Source organism: Lolium perenne, chromosome 4 (genome assembly GCF_019359855.2).
Source record: "Lolium perenne isolate Kyuss_39 chromosome 4, Kyuss_2.0, whole genome shotgun sequence".
In the NCBI taxonomy this organism is placed as follows: Eukaryota; Viridiplantae; Streptophyta; class Magnoliopsida; order Poales; family Poaceae; genus Lolium; species Lolium perenne.
The window spans coordinates 392,932,390-392,946,833 of record NC_067247.2 but is presented as its reverse complement, the minus strand read 5'-3'; the positions used below and the strand labels follow the sequence as shown (position 1 = coordinate 392,946,833).

At 42.9% G+C, this 14,444-nt stretch overlaps 2 protein-coding genes across 2 annotated transcripts; one reads left to right on the top strand and one right to left on the bottom strand.

Annotated features, from left to right (window-relative positions):
* The first annotated feature begins 327 nt into the window (after positions 1-327).
* On the top strand, positions 328-5,650 carry LOC127348202 (WAT1-related protein At1g09380-like). Its single transcript, XM_051374289.2, has 5 exons — positions 328-509; positions 2,843-2,905; positions 4,319-4,847; positions 5,066-5,217; positions 5,293-5,650. The coding sequence occupies exons 1-5, from the start codon at positions 328-330 to the stop codon at positions 5,489-5,491; spliced, it is 1,125 nt and encodes a 374-aa protein (XP_051230249.1). The 3' UTR covers positions 5,492-5,650.
* A 1,454-nt stretch (positions 5,651-7,104) lies between these two features.
* Positions 7,105-14,444, bottom strand: LOC127297529 (heat shock 70 kDa protein, mitochondrial). Its single transcript, XM_051327857.2, has 6 exons — positions 14,256-14,444; positions 10,227-10,300; positions 10,058-10,136; positions 9,401-9,970; positions 8,675-9,295; positions 7,105-8,009 (listed from the first exon to the last, which is right to left on the bottom strand). Exons 1-6 carry the CDS (start codon positions 14,316-14,318, stop codon positions 7,383-7,385), a joined length of 2,034 nt encoding a protein of 677 aa, XP_051183817.1. The 5' UTR covers positions 14,319-14,444; the 3' UTR covers positions 7,105-7,382.

Sequence of the window (14,444 nt, the reverse complement as noted above, 5' to 3'; positions counted from 1 at the left end):
CAAATACCATGATCGGCCTGGTACAGGTGCCGTCATATTGGGCCAAGCCCAGCGGCAATCATTAATGACAGGGCCAACAAGCGACTACTGGTTGAATGATTGTGAAAAAAAAATCTAAAAAAAGATCTCTCAAAAAAAGAATGGTTAGTCAACTAATCTTGGAAAAGATGATTAGTGAGACTAGCTGTTGGCAATATTTTACTCTTCCTATCCCCTTATATATACTCACCATTTGCGTGTTTCCTTGCCCTGCACCCTCTCCTTTTCTCACAAGAATATAGGCTTGAAGAGATTGGGTTACAGAGCGGGTGCTAACATAGCTAGATCATGGGGAGTGTTGGCACCTACTTGCCTCTCATTGCCATGGTCTTGGTGCAACTAGCGCTTGCTGGTGCCAATGTGTTGGCCAAGCTCACCATGGCCTCCGGCATGAGCCCCTATGTGCTCCTCACTTATCGAAATCTTATCGCTGCCATCTCCCTTGCTCCTTTTGCATTCTTCTTCGAAAGGTATGTTTAAATTACTATTACAACCATTTTTGATATGTGAGTGATGGGCATGTAACACACGCTAATGCACATCGCATGTAAATGTAATCCTAGCGAGTTCCTTCAAATCCACGGGTAGTTTAGAAACAACTTCCCTTGTCAATGAAAGAAAATGCGTTTCCATGACATAAGATAATTTGGTAGTATTATAGATGCTGATATCTTTTCTATAAACTTGGTCAAATCTAAATAGATTTTACTTAACATAAGAGAAATTGTCTAGCTAGCTAGCTCTTGCAAAGTAGTGTTTATTGGAATGTTGACATTAAAGTTGACAAAACGATGAATGTGGTTAATTGCTATATATAGTTGTATGTCTGTAAAATGGAATGTGCTTTTTTCAATAAGGAAATGGAATGTACCTACCTGGATACTGGCAGCATTAATGTATTATCCAATCAAGTTGGAAAGAATAGCCAACATCTTGTTCTCTTTAAGGCTGCTCATAGTGGGGAGTAACTTAGACTAGTAACATATACCATGTTACTAGTCTAGGTTATTACCTTCATAGTGGGTAGTAACTTATATATGGTGTCATGCATTGTATCATTTATTATGTTGTAGACTCATTTTGTCTTGGGGTGTGTGATGTTATGGTAACATAGCTAGTTACCACCTCACTCTCTTTCTTCATTTATTCGCATGCCATGTCACCAAAATGCCTTGAGATGTGTGATGTTACTAGCTATGTTACTCCCACTATGAGCAGTCTAAAGACGATGCATCTTTGAGTGGAGGAGCATAGAAGCATTCTCATACATGCTAGCTAGCTCTTTCAAAAGATGTATTGTGTACATGAACTAACATTAAAATTCTGATGAGAGCTAGGTTAGTTGTCATTAATTCGCATAGCTAGTTGTGTGTCCGCAAGTGGAACATAGTTATGTCAAAACTTCTAGTATTATGAATTAAACTTTGATAGCATAGCCAAACTCTCATTTATTAAAAGAAATGCATCTTCGAGTGGAGGAGCATAGCAGCACTTCTCACATATGCTAGCTAGCTATTGAGAAATACTTTTCTGCTTGAACACTAACATTAACATTAAAGTTAATAAGGGGTTTGTTGAGATCAGTTGGTATACTTAGCTGTATGTCTCCAAGTGGACTTATTTAGATAAAAAACTGGTAGTTGAGTGAATGGTGGACCTCTTTTCGTTAAAAAAAAGACTGAGATCAATGTTTTTCCTCATCGGTGCATATACTCAATTTACTTAAAATATTTTTTAAATAGTTAAAATATATTTAAAAATATGTCGCATGGACATATTCATAACCTATGTGCGCACCAAGTCGTTTCGCGAAAAAATGCCTCTTGTGTGGCCGGTGTAAAAGACAAAACTTAGTGCTAAAACAAGGGTTTGCACGAGGCATTCTTTTGTATTTAATACACATAGCATAAAAGTTGTTGGCTTTTCTCAAAACTTTACGTGTACACATAGAATATGGATTTATGTACGCGTGAAATATTTTTTGGAATTTTTTTTTTCACATTTTGAATGTGTTTTCTGAATAGAGGAAGCATATGCATCCGGGATCAAAAGTGAAATCCGAAAAAGACCGTTCAACTTTGCGTTGAGGAGTAAAGAAGCACTTCACATATACGCTAGCTAGCCCTTGCAACTATATAAAAAAAATTGAGGTCAGCTGTGATCAATTGTTATAGCTACTTGTATATTTCCAAATGGAACTTATTTATGTTAAAACTTTAGCTAGCTTCCCGTTTTTATTAAAAACAGTACATCTTTGAGTGGATGAGCATGTATAGCAGCATTTCTATTATATGCTATAGCTAGCTAGCTCTTGCCAAATTTTAAATTTTAAAACATTAATGGTTATAGCTAGTTGTATGTCTGCAAATGGAACTATATTTATGTGAAACCTCCTAGTAGTATGCATTCAACTTTGAGTGAATGGCCAACCATTCATGTTTTCAAGGACCTCTAGCTATTCAGAATAAATTGGGAAGAACGTGCTAGCTTTTCCGTATTGGCTGTATGAGTACAAGGAAAAGTAGTCGTTGGTAGAGATTGGTCAAGACCCAATTTTCTGATCACAACGAACCGTGTTATACGACTTGGTCAACTTTTTCGCTGGCGGTGTTCGTTGCTGACTTGTTTAACCTCTTGATGACCAAAACGTGATCATATCAAGAACAATAATGCCGAGCTCCACAAAGTCGTATTGTACCTTTTGTTTTCGATATAGACAAGTCATCCATCTATATGGGTGTAGAATAAATTACCTTTTTGTGCTTAATTACAGTGCATAGTTTCACACAAATTGTGGATGCAGAAAAACTTGGGCCTCAATTAGCAAGAAGACACTCCAGAGCATTTTCCTATGCTCCATTGTTGGGTACGGATTTTTTCCCCTAATTTTGCACTTAACTGAGAATCACTTAATTAGAAAAATGGCATTAGTAGACTTGAACTAATCTGTGCATATATATTTTCTATTAGAAGCACAACATGTTATTTCATGGGCGGAGCTTCAGCCCGGCATGCCCGGGCAGCTGCCCGGGCTCGAGCTCGTACGGCAGCGTTGAAATCTACTGTCATTATGCGCTAATTAGCGATAAGCTAGCTGCTTGCCCGGGCTGAAAATCCAGCGCTTCACCTATATTAGCTCTCCCTTGGCCCAATTAAACAACAGAAAAGTCCAACAAGCCACCAGTAAGGAAACCACCAGTTCAGTCATTCGGTCATTCCGCCCAGGAACTGATCCGTCGCTCTGTTCGTCCGTTCGGTTCCTGCACGGCGGCTGCCTCTGTTAGCTACGCCGGCGCCAGGCAGGGGCGCGGCCAGCCGGCCACACAATAGCGACGGCGGTGCGGCGCTTGAAGACTCTGCTGCAGATTGCAGGTCAGGCGGCGGCGCGGCTCCCATCGCCTGCTCACATCGCAGTGGGCCAAGGCAGTTGTGATCCGCTTTGCTTATTTTAATCAGCGAATTGAGGAAAAATGGTATATGTTCATCTAGCTGATTACTTCCCCACTTGGAATCTCAGTAAGTAAAACTTTTATGTTGTTGAATCACTGTATCAAATCCTTAATTTCAGAAAATGTGAACGCCAATTTTTCGTTAAAAAGCAAAGTCACAACACTCCCACTAAAAATATGTCCTTTTAGCGCAAAGTAGAATCTCCCGCTAATAGCTTACTAAATCACGCTAAAATGCTAGATAGGACTTAAAAATAGCGGTATTTCTCCTGCTAGGCCCACATATTTTCATATTAGGATTTGAAAGTTAGATCTAGGTATATAGTATGCAATTATGCACTATTTTTATTACGGCAATTATCATTAAAGTTCAGTACAGGTTTTTATCATTGAATTTCTTTCTATATTTATAGATGCCTGTTTTTTAGAAGTTTTCTTGTTTTGTAGAAAACGCTAAATGCCTTAGCTTTGCTATAGTTTTTCTAGCGTTCGCGAATAGTCGCCACTAAGACTCATAGCCCGCTATTTTAAACTTTTGATTTTTATTTCATATGGCGTTGCGATTCTCGCCTGTTTTCTATTTCCATGGTTTGCCCAGGCTTCGATTTTTTTCTGGCTCCGCCACTGTGTTATTTCAAATAATATTATGCAGTGGATATTATATGTACACTCTCCTTTCCAAAAATAAATAAATAACGCATATAAAATTTATAAATTTAGTCCTAAGTCAAAAAAAAGTAAGTTTGAGAAAGTTTTAGAAAAAATATGGACATTTACATCTAAACAAATCTCAGCAGCTAGATTATGACATGTATGGCCGTGTGTGGCAGTGCAACAATGCATCAGGTATTCTACTTCGTCGGCCTCAAGTACAGCAGCGCGACGGTGGCGTCGGCGCTGAACAACACGCTCCCGGCGGTGACTTTCGTGTTGGCGGCGGCTCTGAACATGGAGCCTGTGGCAGGGGTCGCGGGGCGGGCCAAGATGGCCGGCACAGTCCTCTGTGTAGTCGGCTCTATGGTGATGACCTTCTACACGGGCCCCGTCGTCAGGACCATGGACTCCCCGATCAGCTGGCTATACGTCCAGCGCACCATGGCCACCGAGGCGGCGGCCGACGCCGGCGGGCAAGCGGCCATTCTTGGGGCAGTGCTCGTCATCGCCTCCACCGGCACATTGGCCGTTTGGTTTATCATCCAGAAGAAGTTGTCCAAGAGCTTCGCGTCTCCGTTCACAAGCACTGCGTTGATAGCGTTGATGGCCAGCTTGCAGTGCGCCATCATCGGAGTGGCCGCTGAGCCGAGGCTCTCGTCGTGGGCGCTCGGGTTGGACATTAGGCTCATTGGCTCTCTCTACGTGGTAAGGTCAAGGCATAGATGACATTATTGTTAGAGAAAATAATATGGGTTTGGCCCATGTTCATTTTCTCAAATTCCTATTAAACCCCCATGTTCATTTTCTGAAATTCCTATTAAACCTCAAAGGCCCGTATGTGACAAGATAATCATAGATGATGCTAATTAATTCATTATACTAGTGAGATTTGTCCATAATTTGTTGGGTTTGTTGTGATCCAGGGGCTTGTGGCATCGGGGATCGTGATCACGGTCATGTCCTGGTGCATCCAGGTACGTGGGCCGGTGTATGTGTCCATGTTCAGCCCCATCATGCTCATCGCCGTCGCCATCATGGGATGGGGCATCCTCGATGAGAAGATATATGTCGGAAGGTACGAGCTTGACTTGACACATATCGTTTGTTCATGTGTGCATTGAGTAAATAATTTTGGTTCGCATTTATGCAGCATAATTGGTGCCCTACTTATAGTTGTGGGGTTGTACACGGTGCTCTGGGGCAAGGGGAGGGACCTCGTTGTCATTCACACTGAAACTTCTACCGACGAGGAGATGAACAACGCCCTCGATGAGACGGCAACGCAAACAAGGAGCTTACCGCATGAAAAAGAGTCTTGCCGCTGCATGTGCCCCTATATGCTTTTCTAGCAACCCTTCACCACTCGACACAAGAAGATGAGTCACAAGACCAAGGGTCGTCTCCAATCTGGTTACAGTACTTGAAGAGACTTTTGTGTTCCGATTAACCGCGTATTTTACAGTAAATGAAGAGACTTCTTTTAGTTCTTGAGGCTATAGGAAAACCCTGGCTCGCTGTGGATTCTTTTTTCATTAATGATCAATCATGGTGATGTCAGCCTTGTCTATTTGGACAGTTACAAAAGATTACACCAGATCTAATCTCAAGAAAAAGGTTTAAGAAAGAGTTGGCTATCGTTATCCATATGGCCAACCGGAGAAGTCTAGGGAATTTCAAATAATGGGAAAATTGCTCTTAAGCCTTTTAATTTTAATTTTCCTGTTTCTCCTATTGTACACAATATGATATGAGTCTATTGTTTTGTCCCACATAGTTACATTCTTTCAACTAATTCGCTGCTAAAATTGTAAGATGTTTAATGTTTGTATCCATTCCAATTGAGCAACACCCAACGTGTAACTATATTCGGGTAACATCCGCTTGATGACATATGTTTTTGTATTCAGAGTTATTTGAAAATATGAAAAAAAAGAAGTGGGAATGGCACTATCTAAGGCAAAATTTACGGTACCAGGTACTCCCAATCTAAGCCACATGCAATCTGTTTCCACCCCTGCTCCCAATCCCGTGTTCAATGTGTGGTGGGAATTACTTGTGGGAATGTACAGGAAGTTATTTTGTTTTGTTTGGTTTGTGGGTCTAAGAATGAGAGTTTCCCTCTATTCAAGCCAGGTATCAAAATGAACTAGCAATTGTGCAATGTCCACATCTGTAAAAAAAAAAAAAAGAACTCAACATTCGAATTGTGCCACGCCGAAAGAAAAAATAAGTAACAAAGCTAGTGGACTGAATTATTGTGGGTTTTCCATAATTATCACTAGACCTTTCATAATTACGGGTGGGCTTTTATTATCAATGGCTTTATTGAACTAGCCGGATTACTATCTTTTAGGCTTAATCTCTCATATTAGGCTTGTGTATAAGGTTAATGCCTAACGAGGGATGCTTTCCTATGATGATCAAGTTGTATAAGGTTAATGCCTAACGAGGAAAACTTCTTTTGTATAAGTTCCATGCCGAAAGATTCACTGCCAAGAGTTGTGGTACATGATGGAGAGGATAGTGATAGTGAGGCTTGGGCGCCCGAGCCAGCAGCCTGGAGATTTTTTCTTCCTTTTTGGAGAAAAATGGAGTTCAAATTCACTGCCAAGAGTTGTGGTACATGATGGAGAGGATACTGATAGTGAGGCTTGGGCGTCCGAGCCAGCAGCCTGGAGACTTTTTCTTCCTTTTTGGAGAAAAATGGAGTTCAAATTGTTGTATAAAATCCTTTTTATGTCACTTTGTCTTTGGATATTAATTGTGTTGTGTTGTGTTCCACCTGATTCACCAAAGATAGGCCATGCAGCATCGCCATTGCCTCTGCATAGCAGCAGAGTGCACATGGCGTTGCGTTGCTTTTCATTTGCAACTGAACTTTATCCATCGGATCGCCAACAAAAAAAATTGCAAATAGAAAATAGTCTAAGAGTAAACGGGTACACATCGCAGAGTATAATACTAACAAGCATCAACCAGATCTAAATTTACCACTAGGCATCAGGTTCAGGGATAACAGGGATGAAGTAGACAACGTCCAACTCGCCTCAGCACATACCCACCCACAACCCTGAGCTACAACTAGGATCATCACAGTTGGTCGCCCTTCCAACTTAGTACGATGTTTCACGAGACAAAACGCACAGAGAATTATTACAGCGCACGTAATTCTACCATCTCGAGAGCTCCCCCAAAAAAACTACCTATTGTACCACAGGCGAAACATCACCTCAAGACAACTCACTTCTTGACCTCTTCATACTCTGCCTCCGGAGCCTGGTCACCACCGTCCTGAGATCCTGTTTGCGAGCCACCAGCCCCGCCGCCACCAGTCATGTGCTGCCCGATCTTCGAGACAGCCTTGTTGGCCACATCGATCTTGGCCCTGATCTTCTCGATGTCATCCGAGGCCATCACATTGCGAAGCTCGGCGACTGCTGACTCGACCTCAGACGCAACCTCTGCAGGGACCTTGTCTCTGTACTCTCCCAGACTCTTCTCGATGCTGTAGATGGTGGTGTCTGCGGTGTTCCTGAGGTCAATGAGGGTCTTCCTCTCCTGGTCCTTCTGGGCGTGCTGCTCAGCCTCATGGACCATCTTCTGGATCTCCGCCTCGGAGAGGCCGCCGGAGGACCGGATGGTGATCTGCTGCTCCTTTGCGGTTGCCTTGTCTTTGGCGGAGACTGTCACGATCCCATTGGCATCGATGTCGAATGTGACCTCAACCTGTGGCACACCCCTCGGTGCTGGTGGAATGCCAACAAGATCAAACTCACCAAGAAGCTTGTTGTCTGATGCCATCTCACGCTCACCTTGCAACACACGAATACCCACTTGCGTCTGGTTGTCAGCAGCAGTCGAGAACACCTGCAGAAAGCACAGACATAGCTAAGTATGCTGCCAAAGCAATATGGAGATGCCAAAGAGCTTAATATATATCAGATGAACAGATCATAAAATTATATCACAACGCAAAATTTAATATTCTACTGAATGAAAGAACCAGTAGTACTGCTATGGAGAATCCAACTTCATGTGTGCCTTCACAAAGCACAGCCATAACTAAGGCTAATCCACTAGAAAAGGAACCAAACTGTTAAGGCAAGCAAGCTAACATTGAAATAACAGGAAAACCTATCAGGGCATTTGATTTAATGCACGTTCAATTGTAGAATGATATCATGACTACAAGGGATGAGTCAGCAGCAACAACCAATTACTCTTAACACAAAGCCATCATATGAACATGTTAAGAAGATAATGAAAACAGAGGAAGTTCATTTGTACACCACGAAAGAAACTAAACAAACACAATGGATGTGATTTAATCCAAGTTCAATTGTAGAATGATATCATGACTACAAGGAAGGAGTCAGCAGCAACAACCAATCACTCTTGACACAAAGCCATAATATGAACATGTTATAATGAAAACAGAGAAAGATCATTTGTACGCCACAAAAGAACTAAGCAAACACAATATATAACTGGTGGAGTAACCAAAAACATAACACTTGAGAACAGTTACTAACCTGGCTTTTCTTTGTGGGAATCGTAGTGTTCCTGCCAATCAGTCTGGTGAAGATGCCACCAAGAGTCTCAATACCAAGTGACAGAGGGGTAACATCAAGGAGAAGGAGCTCCTTCACATCTCCACGGAGAATGCCACCCTGAATAGCTGCACCCATGGCCACAGCTTCATCTGGGTTGACTCCTTTGCTAGGTGCCTTACCAAAGATTTCAGAAACTACTTCCTGTACCTTTGGAACCCTCGTCATTCCACCAACAAGAAGGACCTCATCTACATCCTTCACAGTTATACCAGCATCCTTCAAGCAGCTCTTGCATGGCTCCCTAGTCCTCTCAATCAGACTATTCACCAAGGATTCATATTTTGATCTTGTCAATGTGATGTTCAAATGTTTTGCTCCAGAGGCATCAGCAGTGATGAAAGGAAGATTGATATCAGTCTGAGTTGTAGAGGAGAGTTCAATCTTCGCCTTCTCAGCTGCTTCACGCAGTCTCTGCAGGGCCAATCTATCCTTGGAAAGATCAATAGCTTCAGTCCTTTTGAACTCACTCACCAAGTACTCCAACAGAGTATTGTCGAAGTCTTCTCCACCCAGGAAAGTGTCACCGTTAGTTGCTTTGACCTGAGAAGAACATAATGAACAGATCAGGTAAGGGAATGAAACATTAAACAACAGCTTTCCTTAATACAGTAAGTAGCTAGTAAGAAGCTAGTTACAGACACTGACCTCAAACACTCCGTTAGAGATTTCTAGAATGGAGACATCAAAGGTTCCTCCTCCAAGGTCGAACACAGCAATCAAACCCTCCTTGTTGTTTGTTCCATAAGACAGAGCAGCAGCAGTTGGCTCATTGATGATCCTCTCAACATCAAGCCCAGCAATACGACCAGCATCCTTAGTGGCCTGCCGCTGAGCATCATTGAAATAAGCTGGAACAGTAATCACAGCCTTGGTAATAGACTTGCCAAGGTAAGATTCAGCTGTCTCCTTCATCTTGGTCAACACAAATGCACCAATCTGGCTTGGCGAGTACTGCTTTCCATCTGTAGTTTCAACCCAAGCATCTCCATTTGGAGCCTTCACGATCTTATATGGCACCATCTTCATCTCCTTCTGTGTCTGCGGGTCATCAAAGCGCCGCCCTATCATACGCTTTGTGCCAAAGAAGGTGTTCTGTGGGTTGGTCACTGCTTGACGCTTGGCTGGAGTTCCCACAAGTAGCTCTCCCTTCTGAGAAAAAGCAACAACTGACGGTGTTGTCCTGGCACCTTCTGAATTCTCGATAACCTTGGCATTCTGCATTCAGATGTTTAGTCAGATAAAATGGAAGGAATCAGCAAACTACCAGAAAATGAAACATCACATCAAAAGTCCACCACACACCTTTCCCTCCATAACAGAGACACATGAATTAGTAGTTCCCAGATCAATTCCAATAACCTCATTTCCAGAAGGCTTTGCACTGGGGAACAAAAAACACACAGAAAGCTTATATAAGCACACTGGAAGAATCTGCACTAATTGTATTGACAAACCAATATAAGATCTTTACCTGAAAGCTCTTGCAAAACTACCCCATCTCGAGCACACATTCGCGCCATACACTGATTGGACGTTGGCAGTCAACTGCAATGTTAACAATAGTCAGAACGTCACACAGCACAATCTAATAAGCACGTATTGTCACCTTAATGGGAATGTTAAGCCAAAAAAGGGAACATTTTTTGTATGAAAGAGAATTGCATAACATTTCATAGCCAGTACTGACACTACTGCATACAAGATTCAGAATGTCCACTGGAATGATAGTCAGAATGTCACATAGCATAATCTAATAAACAGTTACTGTCACCTTATTGACAGTCTTAAGCCCTAGAAGTTATTGGTCACTTAGTGGGCAGCTCTACGCACAAAAAAGGGAACATTTTTGAAACAGAAGAGAAGTGTATAACATTCCATAGCCAGTACTGACACTACTGCATACAGGATTCAGAATGTCAACTGAAATGTTAACAATAGTCAGAATGTCACACAGCAGAATCTAATAAACAAGTAATGTCACCTTATTGACAGTGTTAAGCCCTAGAAGTTATTGGTCACTTAGTGGGCAGCTCTACGCACAAAAAAGGGGACATTTTTTAAATCTCCACTACTTATAAAGGCATGAACATGAGTTGGAAAATTGAATCTAAGCCGTCTATCCACGTGCATCCCACGGTTCAGAATTATTCTTTCTCCCCACCCTCGCCCGCGCAATCCCCGCCCTTATGACTTTCCAGCGCTAACTGCGCCGATAATTCCCCTTCTCTAGGACCAGATCATCCCACTCGAGCCGCACGGAGAATCGCAGCCGCCGACGCAAGGAGTTTCCCCTCCGTCACTCCTACCAATGGTCTCCCAGAGGCGACCGAGGAAATCCTTGCCCACATCGCCACCTCCATGCAAAACTCGCCCTACAACGACACCACAGTCGTCCTCGGTGTTCTTCGGCCCGTCACCCCGTGGAACTTCCGCCAACGCCCTAGAAGCCGCGCCTAAGGACGGAGCCGCCGCCGCATCCGAGTTTGATCCCCAGCCTCTTGGATCCCGGTGAGACATCCCAGTGAATCCCCGCGGCCACCCCCGCAGTGCCGCCTGCCCAGTATGACCCTCAGCGGCGTCCGCCCATGCCCGCCGGAAACGAGATCTGCTTCCTTCTTCTCCGTGCCCCTCATATTCCCCTGTCACCAAGGCTTCTTTCGACCTCTCTCTCGATTGGATCCCCGTCGGTTCTCCTACAGTCATGCCTTGCTCGACAGCGGGCAAGGGTTTTATCACGTTCAGATTGAACTATGCTCGATTTTTATCCAAATTTGCTGATTGGTTCTCCATAAACGCAGAGTCTGCAGCTATCAGCAATCTATATATTTTGCTTAATGGACTTTGTTTAGGTTTCCTCTTTAGGAAAAGAAAGTAGAGGATATCTCTTCATTGTACATGAATGAGCCCGAAGGTGATCAGGTTCGAATTCATATTATGGTGCATGCTCTGGAGCTTTTAGGTGCCTTCCTATTTGTTGTGCTATGCGTGGTTATAACTGCATCAGGGGTTGTGTTTTACTGTTTTTGTAGTTGAATAAATTGTATGCTTTCCAAGCCAGAAGATGATTATATATAGGATACGTCTTCAATTGTGTGCATACACTATTACGTCCTGTGTTACAAGACCAGGTATGGAGATATCTTCAGTGGTGTTGACATCATCATTTGTTTTACAATATATGATCTGTCATTTAGCAAACAGTGGTTGTTTCTGTGGAGTGTGGAGGAGACGAGTGATTCAGCCAGCCCAACAGTTCAGCTAGCAGGAGCGTGATCGATTCAGCAGCACCAGTAGCCCAAACATTGAGCTGGAAGGTTTGATCATGATTTTTCTGAATCCAATTAGATTTAGCTTATCTCCATGGTCCCTTTTCGTGCTTTTAACGGGGAGCAGAGTCAAGCTACGAGCTGCATCAGGCCGGTGACGAGGTCTGGAGAGGCCCCGAGAGTTTTCTACGGGAGTATGGGATCAGGAACTGGTAAGTGACCTGCACATGCTATGATCTTCCAATTAGTGGGAATAATTTGCTACCATGCTTGCACTATTGTTTTATATTAATTTTCCACTATACCTTACAACGACTAATGATGTAACACTAATCCTCACCTTGCAGTGATGAGAGGTACATATAGATATACTCATGCTTTTATAGTTTAAGACTATAATGTTAGGCTAATAGTTTTGTAGGACATTCGAGTCAACATATTTCACTGCCGTTCTTTAGCTTAAAAGGGGTTATGTTAGCGCTGATGGGTTACTCAGCCAAGCGGTAATTGTGATGATGGTGTATAATAGAAAAGCTTACATTAGTTCTCTAATGCTTGGATACCGAGTACAACTGTTTGTAAACGAAAACTTGAACTATCCTTTTCATTCCTTTTGAGCCGGCAAGATCTTTCCTTGTGCTAGGTACACTTGGTAAACTTTACATAAGAAAGTTGAGTTCGATCTTATTTCGGATAGACAAGTTGGCTCATTTAACTAGCAATGACCAATTGATCTTCAAGCCATCATAGAGGTATGTCCATATACATTTACTTTTCCATTAGGCTGAAAAATTAAAATCCCTGGAATGGATCTTGACTAACTTTACTTTAAGAAAATGGAGCAGATATGTGATTTAAATTTACTGGAATAACACAACACCTATTTTGCATGAACTAGGGACCAATTTTATTTGGTGGTTGCAACGTGAGGTTAAATAGATATTTGGGTAACTGTGTTATGCACATCATATTTCAGTCGAGATAGATAATTTCTGGCGATTAGCTATTGAAAATGCAACTTGCAAAGTATGATACCATGTATTATTATCAATGTTATCTTGAATGCTTATTGTTCTTATTAATTTTGTACACTGGGAACATAGACTATAAATGCCTCTTCTAATTAGTGCTTTACATCGAAAGTATTATTGATCTATGATATTGTGTGCTGACTAATAACAACTTGAGTACATTTTCAGTAATGAATCTGATTAAAGAGGAACAGGAGGACATAAACATTTGAAGTGAGATGGAAGGGTACGTGTTGTACACGTGGATGAACTAGGTTAATAACAAAATTTCTTGATTAGTGTTCATAAGTCCTTTCCAATGTATTTTAAACGTTATTCATTTGGAAGTAGATGACATAGTCAAATGGCGGGGATCAGATAATTATCTCAAAAGAACATTGATTTGTTCTACCTTTTTTCCATTATTATATTGGGTTCATATTAGCGGAGACGTGCATGGCACGTGCAAGCTTACTAGTAGAAGAGAAGTGCTACTGCGTACAAGATTCAGAATGTCAACAGAAATGTTCAACAACAGTCAGAATGTCACATAGCAGAATCTGATGAACAAGTACTGTCACCTTATTGATAATGTTAAGCCCTAGAAGTTACTGGTCACTTGGTGGGCAGATCTACGCACAAGAAAGGGAGCATTTTTGGAATAGAAGAGAAGTGCATAACATCCCATAGCCATTACTGACACTGCTGCATACAAGATTCGCCACGGTATGGGTGGACAAGTACACCACGAGCATGAGAAAATTTGTGAATCTAGCACATGGCACATGATCAACACCGAATCAGTAAAAACGACGGTGTAAACTTGCAAGCAGAGAACAAAATCGGCCACCTTTACGGCTCTGCATCAACACGGAGACACGGTTCTGGCCATTTACCCGCGAGGCACGCTAGGGAAATGGAGACCCGCGCGCGCGCCTGTCCTGCGTCAGATCGGGAACTAGGGAAGGCGAAACCGCGCGGTCGGGCCACGGACCACCTGACCAGTTCATCAACCTAGATACTGACACTGTGTCAGAACACATAATCGAACCACCTCACCTACCCTCGATTTCGACCAAATCCGCGCGGGATCACAGTACACAGCCAAAATCAACCGTAGTACGTGTAATTAGAACAGTTTACAACTAGATGATCACCCCAAAAAAAAGGAGGCGAGAACACACCAGAGGGGCAGAAGAGGGGAGAGGGGAAGACGGAGCTTACGGTCCCGAGAGGCGCCGCGAGCTCTCGGCGGCGGACGGCCCGGAGGAGCAGCGAGGCGGCCATGGCGGAGCGACCAGCGCGGCGGGGCGCGGCGGTGAGGTCTAGGGTTTTGGGGATTCGGCGAGCGAGGAGAAAGGTTGGGGCTTTGGGCAGAAGCGGCGCGAAGTTGTGGGTGGAAGAGGACGGAGG